Genomic DNA, 21,757 nt, shown 5'->3' with positions numbered 1-21,757 from the left:
GATCTACGTAAAAAAGAGAAACTCCCAGGTTGTGACAAGTGGCGCACATGCAGCGCGCCACTTGTCGCAACCTGAGAAAGTTGAAGTGATCTTCGTAATAAGTACTCCTTAACTAGTGATTTGGGAGACACATCCAAATCTTAGTTGTTCGTTAATGAAATTGGGGAGGAATCGTTTCCTTACAAAACCAACTGATTTTAAAGCCCAAGCTAGCCCAACTAAACCATATTCAAGCCAGGCCATGCTGAAGCAGTGGACAGGCTAGCCCAGCCCGGGAAGTTTCCCGAGGCCGCTGGAGCCTGGAGCGAGCAAAACCGAACGCAACCTGCTGTTCTGAATTCTACTGGAACAGCCGTCAAGTTCAGAAAAACTTGCAAAAGGAAAGAAGGTTCTCAATCCGAACCGGAGCTGTGGAAGCGAAGACTTGGAGAGTACAAAAGGCAGAGGCACAAATGGTGGGCTTCCTCCGGGCCTTCACCGCCGCATCCGCCGTGCCAGCAGCAGCCGTCGCCGCGGTCGCCCTCTCCTCCTCCTCCCCCTCTCGCTCCCCCTCTTCCAGGCTCCGCTTCCCCCTGCCTCCCTCCCTCTCCGCGTTCGCCGCCTCCTCGGCCTCCTCTTCCCCCGTGCGCGCGCCGACCGCCGCCCCTCCGATGGCCGCCGCCGCCACTGCCGATCTCTCTGCTCCCGACAAGGTTGGGCCGTGTCCTTATTCGATTTCCCTATGTGCTTGCCTCGCCTAGGGTCTTGCCTTTTGGTCTTATGTCTGCTTCCTCGTGTTTTGCAGGGCACCGCGCTTCCGGAGCTCACGGTAAGCTCCCCAAACAACTCAGGACATCATTTTGTTTTCCTTATTAGTCTGGCTGTGATTCTACTAGGGCAGGAAGGTAATTGGGAGGGCCGTACTAGTTATTGAGAGATTGCGTAACCGATTCAGTTGGTGCTTGAGATGTAGGCAATTCAGTTTAAAGAACATCGCTCTGGCCTCTAGGTCTAAATTATTTCGCCCCACGGTAAGCTGCTCGATGACGAGTGCTTGCAGTTGGTTTCCCAAGGATGCGTTGAACTCGCTTTCCCCTTTCTAGTATCCTTAGTAGTTTCAGTATGGGAACTTTGTATTTCCGTTATGTCAAAGTAATGGAAAGGGGTTATGCCCGGTTCAAAAAAAAAAAGCTTTATTGCCTGGGTAAACTGTTGTTGTCATTGGTTGGTGCTTTGCAGTTCTTCCTGGGCTGCTTATATATGACCATATTGGGAATTACAGCTATCAAGCAATTATTTAGCTTTTAGTGTGTTTGCATCAAAAAATAGCTTTTAGCATGTTGAATGTAATGGTTTTCCTTGTGGTGGAGGCTTGCTGTATTAGTTAATCAAAAGACTGTTGTGTTCACTTCTGTTTCATTGTTGACATCTTGCTCCTTAATTGTAGGGTACAGTGGTAGGGAATTTTAAATGGACAAATATTTCTTAATTGTACATGACCTGTAAAGATTGGATATAATTAATGGCAAATGTTAAAACTCTGATGTCATATTTTTAGCATTTGCCAGCTAACGTCCAGATTTGCCATGTGAAAACAGATAAATTTGCCATGCTGTTTGTGTAAGATTTGCCATACTCTAAAGTGAAAATTGCCATGTAGCGTGAAAATTTGCCATGCTGCAGCGAGTAATTGGCTAATTGCCATGCTGCAGTGGAGTACCTGAGGGTGTCAGATCTTTACCCCTAAAAATCTGACGTCAGATGTATACTGAAATCCATAAATTTTGACCTAATTATCAAAATGCAGCAAATGCTGACATGATGATTCTTGAACTAGACATACGAACTATACAGAACCCGATCCCCAAGGTTTCCGTTTTGAATTTCTTGAGATGAGGTGCTATACTGCTACACCATATTTCTGAAGATCAATGTTTTTAGCAGTCATGACTTCATAACATACTGTAATTTCATCAAGCCAAGTTTTATTGTGCGACTGTAAGTTCTGTTACAAAATGAACATTTCGTAAGTCAGGAAATAAGGTGCATTGTCTAGAAAATTGCTGCCACATGGTTTTTTTCTCTCTCACAAAACTGGGGTTGTTTCGTTCTAATAAGACTCGTGTGTTTGAGGTTGACTCAGGAAATAAGTTGCACTGTTTGAAAACTCACTCTAGATAAAACCACAGAAGTTATTGTTTTGGAACTAATATTGAAATGGTCTCCCTGAAACTATACTTTTCACTTTAGCAACAAGCTTCCTTATACATTACCAAGGGAAAAGTAACAAGGCCTGCACATTTCTTCAAGATGTCAGTTTGATTTCTCAGTGCAAACACTTATTTAACAGTCTAATCTTTTTGTATGGCTGAAGACCGAATTCATGGTGGACATGAAATGTGAGGGCTGTGTCACAGCAGTGAAAAATAAGCTTCAAACACTTGAAGGTACAAATTTCTTAGTGCTCTATTGTATATGATCATGTGCATGCCTTCTCTTTCAACCATTTCCTGTTGGTTTTAAAAACTGTCTCTTACTACAGGAATACAGAACATCGAAGTGGATTTCAATAACCAGGTAGTTAGAGTTCGTGGGTCTCTCCCAGTGAAGCTAATGTTGGATGCTCTGCGTCAAACAGGACGAGATGCACGTCTGATTGGGCAAGGGAACCCAGATGGTTTGTGTTAATTTCTTTATCATTAGCATGATTTCCCCTCTAAAATCTTTCATATCAGCCTACTAACACAGATATTACTGTAAAATCTCTAATGCTCTGTCGTGGAGTGTAGAAATCAGTGCTTTTTAAATTTCGATACTAGGCTTTCATTCCTACAACTGTGTAGCCATTTGTAGCTTTGGTCCTTAAATAACTAACAGATGTGTAGAATTCTGAAGATCTTCACTTTTATTGTGATGCTATTCTAGATACATCTTGAAAATGCTTTTAAGCTGCAACATGCGCTGCTGAACTCATTCTGTTATCTGGCAAAGCATTAATTAAACTTTTGCATTGGCAAATGCTATTGTAGATCAATCGTCTGATTGCTGGCATGTTTAGTTTGTGTTCTGCACATCTGCTTTATATGCGAACTAATTGTTTGCCTTAACATTTGCAGATTTCCTAGTTTCTGCTGCCGTGGCTGAGTTCAAAGGGCCAGTTATATTTGGTGTTGTTCGTCTAGCCCAAGTTAACATGGAATTGGCTAGAGTTGAGGCTACTTTTAGTGGTCTATCACCTGGTAAACATGGATGGTCAATAAATGAATTTGGGGATTTGACAAAAGGTGCAGAAAGTACTGGCAAAGTATACAATCCACAGGATTATCTATCTGATAAGGTAATATTCCAACGCTTAGTCACTGCAGCGGTTGATAAATTATGTACCTATGACATGGGATGAATGGATATGCCTTGGGGTCCTCACCTGTTATTTCAACTTCCAAAGCAAAAGATTATAACAGAAAGCTAATCCTTGGGGTCCATTCTTTTTTATATTGTAGTATTACTACCTCCGTCCTGGTTTATTGGTCCTCATTGTATTCCGTGCTAAATTTTGACCATAAATTTATCTAACAAAATGTCCATGCATGTCATAAAAATTATATCATTAAAAACTATGATCAAATACGAATCCAACAATATAATTTTTGTTGACATGCATTAACATTTTGTTAGTCAACTTTTTGGTCAAAATTTGGCACAGAATACAATGGGGACCAATAAACCAGGACGGAGGTAGTACAATTTAGAAAGTCATGCGTTCTCAGAGAAGATAGTGGTGTCCATACTCCATAGCTTCTTACATCCACATTACGTCTTCTCTGACAGTTCTATCCCATATCTCATGCAGTTGCTTTCAACAAAATAAAATCTTCTAGGTCGGGCACAGTTGTATACTGTAATCTTTTAGGTGTCTATTATTCAAAACGTTTATTAATACGCCAGACAAATTGAATAAACTGAGTTAGTTTCTCATTGTAAGGCATATTGTTTTGCAGTTGTAATGCAGTTCTTCATACTTGCTCAGTTTGTATACCATCCTGCTATAGTAATGCAGTACGAGTCTGGAAATAAATTATTGAAAAATATTTTCAACTTCGGGTTGCACAAACAAGATAAATGTGTTGGTCTAAAACAGCAAACAGCAGCCACACTATTCAGCTCCACTTTTTGTTTTGTGCAACTCACAAATGAAAGCACTTTCCCATGAAAATCTGCAGATTCGTAGTGTATTCCACATGATTTTTTTTTTGGTTGCGATTCTTTTGAAACCTGTATCACTTTTGTTTAGTAATAAAGAGATCACTTGGGCTCTGGAGCCAAAATCACCTATCGCTAGACTAGACCTGTTACTTATGTTTCCTTTTACAGGTCCACTTGGGCTCCACAGCCAAAATCACCTATTGCTAGACTAGATCTGTTATGTTTCCTTTTACAGGTCCTTTTGATCTAGTATGCAGAAAGCATTCATTGCATCTTCAATACAATGACCAGATTCACCAAACTAAATAGCTGCAAATATTGACACACTGGCGTTCCTGCCTTCTTCTGTATATATGCTGTAGCGCACATATGCTGTCAGAACATAACAGATCAGAATTGAACAACTGTAGCTCACCTCACTTCTTTCGTTAGATCTGTTGTATGATTTTACAGTGCATATATACCTGGTGAAAATGACAATTGATTGCAAAGTGAAGGCCAGGGTATGTGTAGCTGAGATTTGATGAATTTGAGCACTGGTGGGTAGTAACCATCCTGTTTTTGCCGAGTGTTCGATCCTTTAAATTGTTCTCTAAAATCGTTGGTAAAACTGAAAGACCGACTTCACTTAATATTGATTTCGACAGTACTGTTGTTTTGAACAATAGAGGTTCAGCAGCAAGTTAAGATGGCATGCACTTTTTATGAAACAGCTCCTTGGTGACCTGGGAACACTAGAAGCTGGAGAAAACGGAGAAGCCCAGTTTTCAGGATCAAAAGAGAAACTGAAAGTTGTCGACTTGATCGGTCGCTCTATTGCGCTGTATGCAACCGAGGACAGATCAGACGCGGGCCTTGCAGCTGCCGTTGTCGCGAGAAGTGCGGGTGTTGGGGAGAACTACAAGAAACTCTGCACATGCGACGGTGTCACCATTTGGGAATCGAGCTAAATTCGCCGCGATGGAGTTTTCCGCACCGCTGGGTCACCCCCAATATGTTGTACACACACAAATTATGTAAAAACAATCAACCATTTACTGAACATTTGGAATAAGCGTGAATACATTTGTGGAATAAAAGCTTGTTTTGAGTTGGAGCTTCACAACATCTTTCTTCCGGCAAGTGCTGCTCCTGTGCTGCTGGCTGCTGCTACGCAACTGATTCATCAACCTCGCTTACCAAGGGGCCAGGGCACAGCTGCTTCTGCTCCCAGACCCTCTGACTAATGCGGAACAACGATACAGTACTAGGGGAAAAGCTCACATTGGCGGCAGCCATGTGAGGACCAGGGGGCTCCGGACTACGTGAACGCCGTCGCTCCATGACAGGGCACCGTACTCGGGTGTCTTCTGAGCGGCCTTGGTCCTCACTGTAACCTTGTATGCGAGCTTCTGGTTTGCGCTGCTGAAGTGCAGGGTGCTCGGCTCGACGATGACGTCCGCGCCTTTGAACTTTGTGACCTTGACATGGTACGTCGATGACGGAGGACCGACGTTTGTCACGGTGCGGTGCACTGCCAGCGGGGTGGACGGCTGATCGGTGAAGACGGCGGAGATGGCCGGGTAGTTGAGGTCGCCGGGCGAACTGAAGCTGCCCTTGCATGTCATGTTGGAGTTCTTGGTGAAGCCCTTGAGCTGCGTCGGCGTCAGGTTCTGCGTGCAGAGGAACTCCAGGTACTCGTTCTGGCCAATGTCGTAGACCAGGCCTGGGTTGAGCGCTCGCACCGGGTGTATGTGGCCGGCCCCGTGCTCGAACGGCGTGGACGCATCGCCAGTCGCCGCGTCCTTGAGCACGTGGTAGGTGTTGTCGTGGACGTACGCGGTGGTCATCAGCGCCGACTTGATCTGCGCTGGGCTCCAGTCCGGGTGGCTTGCCTTGAGCAGCGCGGCCACGCCGGCGACGTGCGGGCAGGACATGGACGTCCCTGAGAGGATGTTGAACCCGACCCGGCGGCGGTCGCTGGCCAGGCTCGACGGGCTGGCGTCGCCGCTCCATGCAGCCAGGATGTTCACGCCGGGCGCGATGAGGTCCGGCTTGAGGATCTCCAGAGTCAGGTAGTTTGGCCCCCGGGAGGAGAACGCGGCGACCACCGGCGACGGCCGGATCCCGAGCTTGGTTCCGGCGAAGCTGAGTGTCGCCGTCGGCTTTGGGGCCGTCATGGTGTACTTCTTTGCCGCCACGCCTTCAGATTCCCCAACGGCCACGGCTGGCAGGAGGTGGCTGTCGGCGACGAGCTCCTCGCCGTTGGCTGCAGTGTTGGCGAGGATCATGCCGATGCCACCCGCTTCCTTGACAACCTGGCCCTTCTGCACCCGAGGACTGATGCCGCGGTCGCATATCACGATCTTTCCGGCCACGGCGTTGGGCTCCAGTGTCCCCTCGAGGCACATGGACCTGGGGTTCGGGATGCTCGAGTTGCCGCCCATGTAGACCACCGGGTACTGCTGCCGAGGCGAAAGGTTCTGCCTGCCCTTGTAAAGCGAGACGCCTGTGATGTTGGCGCCGTTGCCGAACGTCACTGTTGCCGGGAAGTCACGGTCCATGGTGCTCGCGCCCACCGTGGTGATCCACGGCGACAGGTTCGTCAGGCTTATCGGGTCCGGGCCGGCGTTGCCGGCCGAGCAGGCGATGAACACGCCCATCTGCATGGCCCCAAACGACGCAATTGACAGGCTGTCGCGGTAGTAGGGGGAGGCCCCGCCGCCGAGGGAGATGGAGAGCACATCGACGCCGTCCGACACGGCGCGGTCGACGGCCGCGAGGATGTCGGAGCTGAAGCAGCCGCCGGTCCAGCACACCTTGTACGCCGCGACGCGTGCGCGGGGCGCCATGCCACGGGCGACGCCGCGCGCGTAGCCGAAGAGGCCGGCGTCAGGCACGGGCGAGCCCGCGGCGGTGGCGGCGGTGTGCGTGCCGTGGCCGTCCTGGTCGCGCGGGGACTTGAGCTCGGTGGTCTCGTTGATGGGGCCCGAGGAGGCCTCGTAGCCGTTGTAGAAGATGCGCGCGCCGATGATCTTGCGGTTGCAGTCGGCCGTGGTGAAGCCGCGGCCGGTCTGGCACAGGCCTTTCCACTTGGCCGGCACGGGGCCGAGCCCCTTGTCGCTGAAGCTGGGGCTCTCGGGCCATATGCCGGTGTCGAGCACGCCGACGACGACGTCGTGGTCGGCGAGGCCGGAGGCCCAGATTCTGTTGCTGACCTCCGGGCCAATGCCCAAGAAGTCGGGGCTCCTGGTGGTGTGCAGCTGCAGGACCGTCTCCGGGAGCACGGCCAGCACGCCGGCCGCCTCGGCCATCCGCTCGGCCTCGTCCTCGTCGAGGCGAGCCGCGAAGCCATGGAAGGCCGTCTCGTAGTTGTAGACGATCCTCGCGTAAGCATCCTCCTCCTCCTCAGCTTCGATCTGCGCAGAGCTCACGGACTTGACCGTGGAGGCGTACCACTCGTGATGAAAATCGAACGAGCTCGGCTTCTCCGACGCGGCCATGTGGACGATGTAAGTCTTGGGGCCTCCCGCGCACGCAGAAATGCTCGCTTGGAGTAGAAGCACGAGCACCAGGCACAGCGACGGAGCCGTCCATCTCGCGCCGCGAGGATCCATGGCGAAGAGGCGAGGCCGAGGGTGAGAGGAGAGCGAGTATGGCGAGCTCTGCTTGCTGCTTATGAACGCTCCAGCAGCCCAGCTTTCGTGTTCGGGGTGGTGAGCTGTGGGGTTGAACCGTTGAACAGTGAGACTGAAGAGCGGTAATAAAATGCGGTGGCTGCTTCTGCCCGCATTGAAGCGAATTCATTTGGCTGCGCGGTGACCCTGCGAGGAGAGCTGTTGGAGTAGGTTTGCTTGTCACACACCACATTCTTCCATTTCTCGGAGATATTTAAGGAGGGGCCCCTTGACACCCGTGTCTTCTTCCTCTGCCCCAGCTGCAAGGCGTCTCTCTGTTCCTCAAAGGAAGACATTAACGCGGCGGATCTACTACCGGCCAGCGGCAACGGGCAGTAGGTTAGCGCATTGATTCGTCTCAGTGGACGGTTGCTCGGGTTCATGGGAGCGATTCATGTGCCACGTCTTTATGGCGCCACTGCTAACGGCAGGCAGTGGCACTGTATGCTTTGTACTGAGGGGAAAATTTGGTAATGACAAAATTGACAATGACACCACCTCCTTCAAGGAAAGGGATGCGACGCTTCTAATTATGTAGTATGTAAAAAGTTTCATCGGGAGCGTCGGATGAAGTATCTGACTTGACGGTACGGGCCATAAATTATTGGATGATGGACACTGGATCGTAGTGTCACATGAAAATCTGGCAGAAGTACAGAGCAGGATTTAGGTGTGCCTTAGATTGCACACGACACAGAATGTTTACAATCGTTCTCCAAACACAAAGTAAGGAAGCTAGGAATAAAGTTAATCCACATGAATCTTCTCTTAGTAAGACTAGCTTGGCCGGCATAAAGACGTGCCAATTGATTGGCTTCGCGCCATACATGAACCAAATCAAAACTCTGAAAACCACCAGAGATAGCTTCAATTTCCGTCAGGATGGAAGCAATTTCAGATCTTCCTTCACCCATGTTTTTCTGTTGAGAAATGCAATGCATAATTGGAAAGCTCTAGAGATATGAAGAACACTTCAAGAAACTTCTAGAATATCATGGAGTATTTCATGAGAAAGGATAAATATCCTGAAGAAGGTTCTAGAAGCTACATGAAAAACCATGTAGTGTGAAATATCTAGAAACTAGATTCTTGACATGAACACTCTAGAATAAACATTGGACATGCTTCATGGCAAACAACAGAGAAATCTAGAAATAAGATATTTGTATGGAGTTCTCTAGAATTGTGTTGTAGGGCTTGGATGGATGCCACTTGGCAAACATCTAACAGTGTTGTAATCCTATAAATAGGGGTGTCACCCCTCCCATGTGTGTAAGCAAGAAAGCAAGCAAGCTATGAAGTAAGAGCTACCAAGTGCGAGAGGTAAAGATTTCATAGTAGGTAGAGGTAGCCACAACTAAAGAGTTGTACAAGGTTTATAGTTATGATTATGAATAATAAAGGGTTGAGTTACCTTATCACAAGAGTGTGATATCCCAAATCTGTGAAGGTCCTCGAGAGTGCGGGTACTAGAGCCACCACACGCCGGGTTCTTACAGTTCATCTCAGAGCTGAGGTAGCCCTCAGATTTTAACAATTGGTATCGAGCAGGCGGTCATGGATCAAAGAGAAGAGTAAGAGGGAGTGTTGGGCACTTACATTGGTCGGTGAAGTCTCCGGTAAGGAGCGGGTGCTTACATTGATTGGAGTCACTAAGAGGCGCTGATGGGAGACTCTGTCAGAGCATAGTATGGGACTGTGAAGATTGCTAGTCTAGGACTAAGCGAAGGGCACAAGGCGTCAGTTGAGTTGGCAGATCTCATGAGCACAGAAGTTGCTTGAAGAGACTCAATAGCCACAACTATGGCTAGACAGACCCGCATGGAGTTGTATCTACAGGGCCATGACCTATGGGAGGTCATTGCAGGCACCGAAACTACTCCTCTAGAGAGTGCAGAAGCCTTGTGGAAGTGGCGCATCAAAGAAGGAAATACTATGTTCGGATTAAAGACCACCATTGAGGACCTAGTGGAGCATATTCGAGATGCGGAGACACCAAAGGTGGCTTGGGATACTTTGGCAAAGTTGTTCTCAAGAAAGAATGAGGTGCGACTACAGCTCTTAGAAAATGAGCTCATTGGTATCTCACAAGGCACTCTAAGCATTAGCCAGTACTTCACAAAAGTAAAGAATATTTGTCATGAGATATCCCAGCTTGATCCTGAAGAGAAGATAAGTGAGGCAAGGATGAGAAGGATCATTATCCATGACCTACTACCAGAGTACATGGGTTTATGGCCGCAATGAGAGGATGGACTACACAACCATCTTTGGTTGAGTTGGAGAATTTGTTGGCTAATCAGGAGGCGTTAGCTAAGGAGATGGGCGGGATCATCTTGAAAGAGGCAGATGAAGAGGAGGAGCTCTTTGTCAAAAGAAAGAAGAGTCCACTAAGAGGTCGAGAAGATGTGAAGGAGAAGTGGAAAATAAGTTAAAGGTGGTGCCCAAAGGAGAGCAACTACTCAGGGGGGGGGGGCTCAAAGAAGAAGATGAACATGACTTTAATAAAAGAAAGAAGATGAGGAAAGAAAGGCCATCTTGCTAGGGATTGTTGGCGTCCAAAGAAGCTCGGAAGAAAATGTGGCTACTACCATGAATGACGTCGTGGAGGAATGTCCATGTGAGGAAGAGTAGGATGCCGAGGAAGCAATTTGCATCGAGGATGAAGAAGTTTACTTCATGGAATACCTCACATCGTGTGGGCATCCATCAACTGGTGACGTGACCTATGAATAAACCAAAGGAAAATAAGAAGGGTGGGATGCATAAGGTCGCTTCTCCATAGAGGTGAACAATCAAGAACTCATTAGTGAATCTCTGGTCTTTGGTCATGATAGTGAAGAATACCCAGAAGTTCTCGCCAGTGGGAAAGAGGATACTAAGTTAAATGAGACAGAGCATGTACCCTCTAATGGTAACAAGTCACAAGAGCTAAAGCACAACAGACCTACAAATGGAGCATTGATTGATCAAAGAGATACACCGGTGCACGTCGAGGAGGAGGAGGAGGAGAACCTACAAGGTATGGATCCTCAATTCCTCATACACTCAAGGAGCTTGATATGATCAACATGGATTATATAGAGCATAAGGAGGAATTTTGGAGATCAAGGCCACCGAATATCAGGTACACTAATGTTGCACTTGCTCAAGTTATTTTACCATATGAAAATGAGTCAACAAATAAGCAAGTGTGGACAAAGGCGAAGAAGAAAAGTAAGTTGACAGGAAGTTGCATGACAGAAAACAATGGTGCAAACTAGTTGAAAGGAGAGTCCTATCCATGGCATCTAGAAAGTAACAAACTACGAAATGGCAGAGCCCATAAGATCCATGGACATTAACAAGGAGATGATCCACCAGACAAGTATTCATTGAGGGAAGTGTTGAGAAATGCAATGCATGCTTGGAAAGCTCTAGAAATATAACGAACACTTCAAGAAGCTTCTACAATATTATGGAGTATTTCATGAGAAAGGAGAAATATTTTGAAGAAGGTTTGACAAGGTACATGAATAACCATGATGGAGATATTTAGAGAAAACTCTAGAATTATGGAAATTCTAGAGTAAGATATTTTAGTGTAGTAGGAAATATCTAGAAACTAGATACTTGCCATGAACAATCTAGAATAAATATTGGGCATGGTTCATGGCAAATAGTAGAGAAATCTAGAAATAAGATATTTGTATGGAGTTCCCTAGAATTGTGGTGTAGGGCTTGGATGGATGCCACTTGGCAAACATCCAACGGTGTTGTAATCCAATAAATGGGGGTGCCACCCCTCCCATGTCTGTAAGCAAGAAAGCAAGCAATATATCATGAAGTAAGAGCTACCAAGAGAGAGGTAGAGATGTGATAGTAGGTTGTGACGCCCGGATAATTAAGCTACAGTAACCATCTACTAAGGATGCCACGTCACCATGATTACTGTTGTTAGTTTCGCGTTAGTTCGAACCGTTTCAAATTTAAAATTCTAAACAAGTCAAATGACAAAAGTTTTCAAAGGTCAAAACAAAAATGTTCGGGGGTTGCCAAATATTGCATAAGTAATTATGGTGTAGTGGGCACAATATTACAAAATACCTAAATGCCCTAAAATGAAATAAAACAGAAAGAAAATAAATAAAAGAAAGAAAATACAAAAGGGAAAAGCAAGCAGAAAAAAAAGAGAAAGACCCCCGGCTTCCCCTGGGCTTCGGCCCATTCCATCGCACCCGGCCGACCCAGGTGGCCCAGCTGCCACCTCCCCACCGTTGTCACCTTCTCCCCACGCCCCCCACTGTTCGTCCGACCACGCCCGCTGTCGCCGACGGACCAGCTCGCCGCCCCGCGCCGCTACAGGCCCCGGAGAGGATAAGGGCGCCGACGCTGCGCCCCCTCGGGCTCCCCTCCCCACTTGCCCCTCGCTCTCCCACTCACTCTCTTCCCCCCTTCCAGATCTGCGGCGCCCGAGCGCGCCCATGGCTGCGCCGCCGTGCTAACCACAGCCGTCGTCCTCCCCGCACCGCGCCAACGTGTCGCCGGTCTCCCTCGTCGCCCCCCTCGTCATCCCCGACCGACGATTCGAGCTCCGCGACGTCGCAGCGTCGTGGACGAGGTCGTCGTCTTCCTCCGCCTCGCCGCCGCTCCTCCCCAACTCCGGCGACGCCCTCTGCAGCTACTAAGCCGCCAAGGGCCACCGTGTTGCCGCTCGGTGAGCCCCCGCTCCCTTCCCTCTCTCTCTCGTCGCCGTTCGCTAGTTGGACGCGCCGCCCCCAACTTGCCCGAGCGCATCGCCGCACGCGCTCGTCGCCGGTAGCCATCCGGTGACCATTTGGTCCCGGGCTTGTGGCCGTTGTACTTGCACGCGTCCGTAGAAGCCTCCTGGCCGTTTAGGGTACTTGCTGCCGTGCCGCAGCGCCGTTTCCCTCTCGCGGCCGAACGCCGGCGTTCGCCCCGCTCACCGCCGGCGACGCTGCGGCCCTCCTCCGACCAAGCCACCACCTCCATTGAATGCGCCGCGGCGCGGGCCTTGGCATGGGCATAGCCCCGCTCCTCCCCGAGCCCCGTAGCGCGATTCCGGCCAACCCCGACGAGGGGGGCCGCCTCTGTTTGGGTCGCCGAAGTCGCTCCGGCGCCGACGCCGACGTGGCGCAGTGGCCCCTGCCTCTGTGTCGTTGACCAGCGGGTCCCGAGGGCCCCGTTGACTGGGTTGACCCAGTCAACGTGTTGACGTGGCAGCTACTGCCACTGACATGCGGGCCCCATGCCATAAAACAAATAAAAACAAATATATAAACTGCTAATTAATTAAGTTAATTAACTAAAACCTAGTTAGACACTGACTGTTGGGGCCCACCCACTAATTAACCCATTTAGTTAGACTAAACCCCCTGTTAGTGACCCTGACAATGACATGTGGGTCCCACTGGACCCACCTGTCTGGTTTGACTGGTCAACCGACCAGTTGACCTGCTGACATCACTCTGATGTCATGCCTACGTCATCAGTCACTGTTTTGGATAATGTTAGAATTAAATAACTAATTAAAATCAGAAAATGATTTAAATCTTTAGAAAATCATATCTTTTAATCCGTAACTCGGATGAAAAAACTGTGTACATGAAAGTTGCTCAGAACGGCAAGGCGAATCCGGATACGTAACCTGTTCGTCCGCCACATACCCCTAACATATCAAACTCGCAACTTTCCCCCTCCGGCTCCTCTGCCCGAAAACGCGGAACACCGGGGATACTTTCCCGGTTGTCCCCCCCCCCCCTTCACCGTTATCACCTCATACCATGTTAGGGCACCCCTAGCACCGTTACTTGTCATGTCATGCATCTCTATGCATCTGTTTGCTTAAGTATTTATTGTTTCTTCCCCCTCTTCTCTCGCTAGACACCGAGACCGACGCCGCTGCTACCCAGTACGACTACGGTGTTGACGACCCCACTCTCTTGCCAGAGCAACCAGGCAAGCCCCCCCTTGATCACCAGATATCGCCTATTCTCCCCTATACTGCTTGCATTAGAGTAGTGTAGCATGTTACTGCTTTCCGTTAATCCTATTCTGATGCACAGCCTGACATTGTTGCTACATCTGTTGATACCCTACCTGCAATCCTAAATACTTAGTATAGGATGCTAGTTTATCATCATTGGCCCTACATTCTTGTCAGTCTGCCTTGCTATACTATTGGGCCGTGATCACTCGGGAGGTGATCACGGGTATATACTATACATATATACATACTACAGATGGTGACTAAAGTCGGGTCAGCTCGTTGAGTACCCGCAAGTGATTCGGATAAGGGGGCTGAAAGGACAGGTGGCTCCATCCCGGTAGAGGTGGGCCTGGGTTCCCGGCGGCCCCCGACTGTTGCTATGTGGCGGAGCGACGGGGCAGGTTGAGACCACCTAGGCGAGAGGTGGGCCTGGCCCTGGTCGGCAATCACGGTTGCTTCATAATAACACGCTTAACGAGATCTTGGTATTTTATCTGAGTCTGGCCACTGGCCTATACGCACTAACCAACTACGCGGGAACAGTTATGGGCACTCGACGTCGTGGTGTCAGCCGAAGCCTTCTTGACGTCAGCGACGAAGCGGCGCGCGCCGGATTGGACTGGAATGCCTACTCTTGTATAAGAGAGGCTAGGTCTGCTTTCGGCCGCCCTCACAACGTGCAGGTGTGCAATGGGCGATGGGCCCAGACCCCTGCGCGCATAGGATTTAGACCGACGTGCTGACCTCTCAGTTGTGCCTAGGTGGGGCTGCGACATGTTGATCTTCCGAGGCCGGGCATGACCCAGGAAAGTGTGTCCGGCCAAATGGGATCGAGCGTATTGGGTTATGTGGTGCACCCCTGCAGGGAAGTTAATCTATTCGAATAGCCGTGATCTTCGGTAACAGGACGTCTTGGAGTTGTACCTTGACCTTATGACAACTAGAACCGGATACTTAATAAAACACACCCTTCCAAGTTCCACAGACAACCCGGTGATCGCTTTTCCACATGGCGACAAGGGGAGGATCGCCGGGTAGGATTATTCTATGCGATGCTACTGGAGATGCTACTTGGAGATGCTACTTGGAGGACTTCAATCTACTCTCTTCTACATGCTGCAAGACGGAGGCTGCCAGAAGCGTAGTCTTCGATAGGACTAGCTATCCCCCTCTTATTCTGGCATTCTGCAGTTCAGTCCACTGATATGGCCTCCTTACACATATACCCATGCATATGTAGTGTAGTTCCTTGCTTGCGAGTACTTTGGATGAGTACTCACGGTTGCTTTCTCCCCCCCTTTTCCCCCCTTTCCTTTCTCTCTGGTTGTCGCAACCAGATGCTGGAGTCCAGGAGCCAGACGCCACCTTCGACGATGACTCCTACTACCTGGAGGTGCCTACTACTACGTGCAGCCCGCTGATGACGACCAAGAGTAGTTAGGAGGATCCCAGGCAGGAGGCCTGCGCCTCTTTCGATTGTATCCCAGTTTGTGCTAGCCATCTTATGGCAAACTTGTTTAACTTATGTCTGTACTCAAATATTGTTGCTTCCGATGACTCGTCTATGATCGAGCACTTGTATTCGAGCCCTCGAGGCCCCTGGCTTGTATTATGATGCTTGTATGACTTATTTATGTTTTAGAGTTGTGTTGTGATATCTTCCCGTGAGTCCCTGATCTTGATCGTACACATTTGCGTGCATGATTAGTGTACGATTGAATCGGGGGCGTCACAAGTTGGTATCAGAGCCGACTGCCTGTAGGAATCCCCCTTTCCAACTCCTTGGCCAAAGTCGAGTCTAGACATTGCGAAAACTTTTACTAACATGGCTGTGTGCCTTATGGGCCCACGTCACCATTTGGTGGTATTAGGATCTTTTATTCCTCGACCTTTACTCTCGGACTCTTATCTCTCTTCTATTCGGGTTAAATGATTTTGCTAAAAACAAAACTAACTTTAGGTTCTCGAAAATACTATCTCCCGGAGAGCCCCTCACTCCCGATGATCGTTTGCTACACCAGAAGATTCCGAAGATACTCGCTGAAGTTCTCTCGAGACTTTGTGCCCACTTCTTTGGCAATTCCCTACCACCAATAAATCCTTATGGATAACTTATTACCCTTGCCATTCTTACATTCATCCCTAGATGCTCTTGTTATTACAAGATGCATCGAATTGTTCTTCAACTTTTAAGAATCTTTTGAGCCATTGCATTGCAGATCTTTGCCACATGAATACCCCCTATGGATAATTCCTCACACTTACCGAGTATCCGTTCTTTCACCGTTGTTCATGTGTTCCACAATGGTCTTTGAAATACTATTCGATCCTCCAAAAATCCTTAGTAGCTTATTGCTCTGCAATACTTGTCTGCTTGCATTGTGGATGCTTTCCATATGTCTGGCAATATTCGTTAGTATCCTTAGGCACCGTCATTTTGATCCTAGTGATTCAACATGAGTGCGAATGCACGCAATCATCAATTAATCCTTTTAAATTATCTTTCCGACTCAGACGTCACTTTAAATATGAGTTTGATCTCGACCTATCAAATTGTTGTCGACTTTACCCCTAAGCTTACTCAACTCATCCATCCTTAATCAGAGCGTTTGCTTCTAATTCTTTGATTTGGTAATCATAATTCCTTTATATGTGAGCTTTGAATTAGTCAGTTGCTTCTATAATCCAATGCCTTCGCATTGTTTCTTCCTCTGGTTGTGTGCCGATACTCACATCAGTTTCACTAAGGACCGTCGGATCCTTTGTTGAAATATCATCCGACAGTGTCCTTCGTATACAAAAACCTCGAGAAGTTCTTTCCCTAATACATAATGCCTTAGGTAAATTGTATCCTCTATTTTTGTCAACCATGCTCTACTATCGAGCTTGTGTTATTTACTATTGAAGCTTGTGGTATATGTTTCCACGATACCCTGACGGGTTGAATCTATGCCTTCCTTAATATGTGTGAACTCAAAAGTTTTCACGAGTCATACTCATCTGGTATTACACCAGGTAAAACTTTCAACACTAATGCCTTTATCAAAGCGAGAAGTGAATGGGAGGTTATACATTAAAGAAGTGGGAGTCGACCTTGAACCTTGCGTTCATGCCCATGGACACGATGTATAACTTATCATGGAAGCTGCTCGTAAAAATAGTTACCCCCTTGTTATAAGTTCATCCTGTATCCGTGGTTCGATCATTTATGATCGAGGTTTTTGACCATGTTCTCCTTTAAATACCATTTCTCGTGCAAGTTTAAGCACTTGTCTTCTGTAGAGTAATACCCCAGTCCAACCTCTACTTTGATTTTTCCTCGAGTATTACCCCCTGGTATCTCAAGATTATCACGGAACTGCATAACTTCTTATGAGTTGTTCATCAAGTGCTACATTCTCATTGATTCCAATTTTTCACGGGCTCTGAGTTATTTAACACTCAAAGACACCGATAACTGACCCGAGTCCACATCGCGATTAAGAAACTCTTGGTGACCTTCATTACTTACGAGTTTGAACTCAATCACGTCATTCCTAGCCTGCTTGGCTATATCCTTGTCGTGCCGATTTTAACTGTGCTACCTGGTCCTCTTCCCAGAGCATAATTTTTGACGATGAGCTATGCTTACGTCGATCTTTCCTCATCATATCATTTCGCTTTGGACAACAAGCTTGCTTTGGAGTTTGTGTCCTAACCGTGGTTCCAATAACCTTTTGCTTCATCATTCATTTGACTTGATGTCATCGTTGATCAATTACATCTTCGTGTAACCTCTCAACAAATGTGTCGTGATCATCATCAACCTGATGAGCTCTTCCAGGATATCAATCGGATTCATGATGATAAATACCATCCTTGCCTCGATGATTTGTGTTATCATCAACCACTTTACTGCCTTCCCTCCAACACAAACTTGTTCGTGTTTTGTGTTATACCTTGAGTTCCTTGCTACCCAGCATTGTTCTTCTTTACCTTGGAATATTACCACCTTTTATGTCAAGAATGTCGTGGGAATTTCACCACCTCTTAAGAATTCTTGGTATGGTGATACTTCTCACCATCACCATTCTTTCTTGGGTCCTCGTGTTGATTCCAACCAGGGTACCAACAAGTGAGCGGTGCTGTTTGGATTCCGCCCTTCTAGCAACCCTATTACTTTGAAGTTAATGGTCGACCGTTCATTCTTAGACTATTGATTATTGAATCACCATTCCAATGTTGGCCGTGCAACCCAGCCCATATTTCGGGTGCACCTTCCAGTCAATGTTTAATTGTGTATGTTTTCCTCCAGCATACATCATTAAGTCATTTGATCTGGCTAATGTTATCTCCTTGTTCACATAGTTGTGGAAATCCATCTTGTTGGAATTCTTGATGAATTGTCGCTGAGTCTATCAGCTAACTCCTCACTCTCTCCTTGGTTTATTGATGAACTCTTATTTCGGAACTCGCTTCCATAGTTCATTTCTCGAGAATCTGCAATGTCATCTCGTCTAAATTGCGTTGCACCTCTTTTCTCAGGCATCCTAAGTCTGAGGTATCCTAATAATAGTCATATCTGAATCTCGGTCAGATATGATGGGTGGAACATATTTTCAAGAGTTATAACATTGGTCCTTATATGACCCGGTAAGGTGATATCATGCCTAGCACCCCTGGCCGGAGGACCTATTGTTATAGTTTCCTTTTAGCAAGGTTAGCCATTCTTCCATGAGGAAATTGTAAGACTTATTCTATGAGTTGTTCCTGATGGATCCTTTGTGTATCCAAAGTCTTACCTTTACTTGACAACCATGTCCAGGCTATCCCGAAGCATGACTATGGTACTTGGAACATCCTTAAGAACCTTTGAAGCCCAATGCTAAATGTTTCTTGCTCAATTATCCAAACACCGTTGTATGGGTAATGTCATGAAATTTCTCTCCCCTACCTAAAGAGTTTTCTACATTATATCCCGCCAAGGATATCATGCTCTGCTTGTCCTTGGGAAGGGTATACCCCTGATATATGTGTTTAAACACATTTTCCATTCCATTGTTTGGTTTATCCTTTCTTGTGATCTATATGATCTAAGCAGTAATATTCTCCTACTTATGTATATACCTCGGTGTACAATTCTGTCAGCAAGACCCTGTTACTATTGTTGATGACATTTCGGTAGCCACCGATGGACGAGAACCTTGCCTATTGGCCCGCCTTGTTCAACGAGCAGGAAAATGGTTCTCTTCGTCCCTCGCCCTTGGTATCGATGTTGTTGCCGACATAATTAACAGGCTACCCTCTGACACGCCTTACTATCGTGACCGTGCAAGATGTCGGCCCCCTTCCTGCTTTCAACCACATGGTGGGCCCATAACCCACAGTTCCACAGGATCGAAACCTGACTCTCCTGTACACCCCCTGTTCTCAAGGTTGTTCCTCGCACGTGACATCATATGTAATTCACGAGCCGCCTTCCTAGTGACCTATTCTGGTATCAGACGCAATACTTATTCTCGTTGCTCTGAACACCTTTCACGCCCTGTTTCAGGCATCAAACGATTGCCTGCCCGCTTGAAACTTCTCTTGGTACCTTCTTACTTGCTCTCGATTTCTTCTTAAGTTCAATCCGAGAGTTACTTTCCGCAACCTTCCCCGATGTTATCTACCAGATAGTCAACCTGGTAAGGCCCACCCTTCTCGAGCCTTCCCCCATATCCTTCCGTAAGTACGATGAAGATCCCGAAGACAGGATGACGACTTCATCATTTTGACCTGAAGCAGAAGTATGAAGGCATCAATATATTGGATTGACCTCTTCGAGAAGAGCAACCAACACTGAGAAGATCCGTTAGAATTTCGTAACCAATCTCTTCCCCTTACTCCCCTCCTAAATCTCGGGACGAGATTTCTTGTAGTGGAGGAGAATTGTGACGCCCGGATAATTAAGCTACAGTAACCATCTACTAAGGATGCCACGTCACCACGATTACTGTTGTTAGTTTCGCGTTAGTTCGAACCGTTTGAAATTTAAAATTCTAAACAAGTCAAACGACAAAAGTTTTCAAAGGTCAAAACAAAAATGTTCGGGGGTTGCCAAATATTGCATAAGTAATTATGGTGTAGTGGGCACAATTTTACAAAATACCTAAATGCCCTAAAATGAAATAAAACAGAAAGAAAATAAATAAAAGAAAGAAAATACAAAAGGGAAAAGCAAGCAGAAAAAAGAAGAAGAAGAGAAAGACCCCCGGCTTCCCCTGGGCTTCGGCCCATTCCATCGCACCCGGCCGACCCAGGTGGCCCAGCTGCCACCTCCCCACCGTTGTCACCTTCTCCCCACGCCCCCACTGTTCATCCGACCGCGCCCGCTATCGCCGACGGACCAGCTCGCCGCCCCGCGCCGCTACAGGCCCCGGAGAGGATAAGGGCGCCGACGCTGCGCCCCCTCGGGCTCCCCTCCCCACTTGCCCCTCGCTCTCCCACTCACTCTCTTCCCCCCTTCCAGATCTGCGGCGCCCGAGCGCGCCCATGGCTGCGCCGCCGTGCTAACCACGACCGTCGTCCTCCCCGCACCGCGCCAACGTGTCGCTGGTCTCCCTCGTCGCCCGCCTCGTCGTCCCCGACCGTCGATTCGAGCTCCGCGACGTCGCAGCGTCGTGGACGAGGTCATCGTCTTCCTCCGCCTCGCCGTCACTCCTCCCCAACTCCGGCGACGCCCTCTGCAGCTACTAAGCCGCCAAGGGCCACCGTGTTGCCGCCCGGTGAGCCCCCGCTCCCTTCCCTCTCTCTCTCGACGCCGTTCGCTAGTTGGACGCGCCGCCCCCAACTTGCCCGAGCGCATCGCCGCACGCGCTCGTCGCCGGTAGCCATCTGGTGATCATTTGGTCCCGGGCACGTGGCCGTGTACTCGCACGCGTCCGTAGAAGCCTCCTGGCCGTTTAGGGTACTTGCTGCCGTGCCGCAGCGCCTTTTCCCTCTCGCGGCCGAACGCCGACGTCCGCCCCGCTCACCACCGGCGACGCTGCGGCCCTCCTCCAACCAAGCCACCACCTCCATTGAATGCGCCACGGCGCGGGCCTTGGAATGTGCCTAGCCCCGCTCCTCCCCGAGCCCCGTAGCGTGATTCCGGCCAACCCCGGCGAGGGGGGCCGCCTCTGTTTGGGTCGCCGGAGTCGCTCCGGCACTGACGCCGATGTGGCGCAGTGGCCCCCGCCTCTGTGTTGCTGACCAGTGGGTCCTGGGGGCCCCGTTGACTGGGTTGACCCAGTCAACGTGTTGACGTGGCAGCTACTGCCACTGACATGCGGGCCCCATGCCATAAAACAAATAAAAACAAATATACAAACTACTAATTAATTAAGTTAATTAACTAAAACCTAGTTAGACACTGACTGTTGGGGCCCACCCACTAATTAACCCATTTAGTTAGACTAAACCCCCTGTTAGCGACCCTGACAATGACATGTGGGTCCCACTAGACCCACCTGTCTAGTTTGACTGGTCAACCGACCAGTTGACCTGCTGACATCACTCTGATGTCATGTCTGCGTCATCAGTCACTGTTTTGGATAATGTTAGAATTAAATAACTAATTAAAATCAGAAAATGATTTAAATCTTTAGAAAATCATATTATTTAATCCGTAACTCGGATGAAAAAACTTTGTGTATGAAAGTTGCTCAGAACGACGAGAAGAATCCGGATACGGAACCTGTTCGTCCGCCGCATACCCCTAACATATCAAACTCACAACTTTCCCCCTCCGGCTCCTCTGCCTGAAAACGCGGAACACCGGGGATACTTTCCCGGTTGTCCCCCCCTTCATCGGTATCACCTCATACCGTGTTAGGGCACCCCTAGCACCGTTACTTGTCATGTCATGCATCGCTATGCATCTGTTTGCTTAAGTATTTATTGTTTCTTCCCCCTCTTCTCTCGCTAGACA

General features: G+C 48.3%; 2 protein-coding genes across 2 annotated transcripts; one reads left to right on the top strand and one right to left on the bottom strand.

The window, feature by feature from the left end:
* Positions 1 to 355: 355 nt before the first annotated feature.
* LOC119365147 (copper chaperone for superoxide dismutase, chloroplastic-like) lies at positions 356 to 5,278 on the top strand. Its single transcript, XM_037630748.1, has 6 exons — positions 356 to 692; positions 785 to 808; positions 2,354 to 2,426; positions 2,522 to 2,656; positions 3,096 to 3,316; positions 4,896 to 5,278. Exons 1-6 carry the CDS (start codon positions 453 to 455, stop codon positions 5,130 to 5,132), a joined length of 930 nt encoding a protein of 309 aa, XP_037486645.1. The 5' UTR covers positions 356 to 452; the 3' UTR covers positions 5,133 to 5,278.
* LOC119365146 (subtilisin-like protease SBT1.3) lies at positions 5,195 to 7,990 on the bottom strand. Its single transcript, XM_037630747.1, has one exon. The coding sequence runs from the start codon at positions 7,776 to 7,778 to the stop codon at positions 5,442 to 5,444; it is 2,337 nt and encodes a 778-aa protein (XP_037486644.1). The 5' UTR covers positions 7,779 to 7,990; the 3' UTR covers positions 5,195 to 5,441.
* Positions 7,991 to 21,757: the final 13,767 nt, after the last annotated feature.

The sequence above is a fragment of the Triticum dicoccoides genome, chromosome 2B, assembly GCF_002162155.2.
Source record: "Triticum dicoccoides isolate Atlit2015 ecotype Zavitan chromosome 2B, WEW_v2.0, whole genome shotgun sequence".
NCBI classification, from domain to species: domain Eukaryota; kingdom Viridiplantae; phylum Streptophyta; class Magnoliopsida; order Poales; family Poaceae; genus Triticum; species Triticum dicoccoides.
Note: the sequence above shows the minus strand (reverse complement) of the source record. Positions and strands in the feature narration are given on the sequence as shown.